The sequence below is a fragment of the Bison bison genome, unplaced genomic scaffold (assembly GCF_000754665.1).
Source record: "Bison bison bison isolate TAMUID 2011002044 unplaced genomic scaffold, Bison_UMD1.0 scf7180017864444, whole genome shotgun sequence".
NCBI classification, from domain to species: Eukaryota; Metazoa; Chordata; class Mammalia; order Artiodactyla; family Bovidae; genus Bison; species Bison bison.
In genome coordinates this window covers 50,587-51,359 of record NW_011495006.1, presented here as the reverse complement: position 1 = coordinate 51,359, position 773 = coordinate 50,587, and the positions used below count along the sequence as shown (strand labels likewise).

Sequence of the window (773 nt, the reverse complement as noted above, 5' to 3'; positions counted from 1 at the left end):
AGGTCCAACTCCCGCTGGATGGCCTCCCGGGACAGCGTGCCCTCGCTGTACTGCAGGAACTCCTTCTTGAACTCCACCCAGTTCTTCACCGAGCCCTGCTTGAACTCCCACCACTTCTTGGCCGGCCCGTTCATGTGGTTCTGGATCTGAGACAGCCAGTACTCCTCGGAGCCACCCACCTGGCGCAGGTAGTCCTCCAGGTGGGTGGACTCCCGCGGGTCCTCGAAGACCTGCGTGGCCACGCCCGGGCTCAGCTGCCCGTCCTCCCCCGGCCCCCAGGGCGGGTACTGCTGGGCTTCCACTTCCTCCTGCCCAGGCAGCTGGCCGGCAGCCGGTGGAGAGGTAATGGCATAGGGGCTGACAGTGTAGTCGTAGTTGTCTGCCTCCTGGCAGTAGCTCTCGGGACCCCCGACGCCCACGGAGACGGTGTGGCGCGCTGGGTCGCTGCCCACCGGGTACTTGCCGCCCCCGGACTCCAGGCGGTCAGCCCACCTCTCCAGCCGGTAGAAGACCTCCCGCCACACGTGCATCTCCCGCTTGACCCAGCGCTCCAGGTTGGCGATGGTCTCCTGGCAGCGGCTCAGGCAGGCCTTGATGGACTTCTTCCAGCGCTGCGAGTCGCTGGTGGGCACGTACCCATCCAGGTTGCTCTCCAGCTTGCCCACGGACCGGTGCAGCCCCTTCAGCTCCCGCTCCACCTGCTTGGACACTTCAGCGAGCAGGTGCCGGTGGGTCCTCCGCACGTGCTCCAGCATCTCCGCCCGGCACTTACC

At 66.9% G+C, this 773-nt stretch overlaps 1 protein-coding gene across 1 annotated transcript in view; it reads right to left on the bottom strand.

Annotated features, from left to right (window-relative positions):
• Positions 1–773, bottom strand: part of ARC (activity-regulated cytoskeleton-associated protein) — a 7,564-nt gene that overhangs the window by 332 nt on the left and 6,459 nt on the right. Inside the window, exon 5 of the mRNA XM_010858813.1 lies at positions 6–767. Coding sequence (XP_010857115.1) covers positions 6–767 — 762 coding nt within the window. The remainder of the gene's footprint in view (positions 1–5; positions 768–773) is intronic.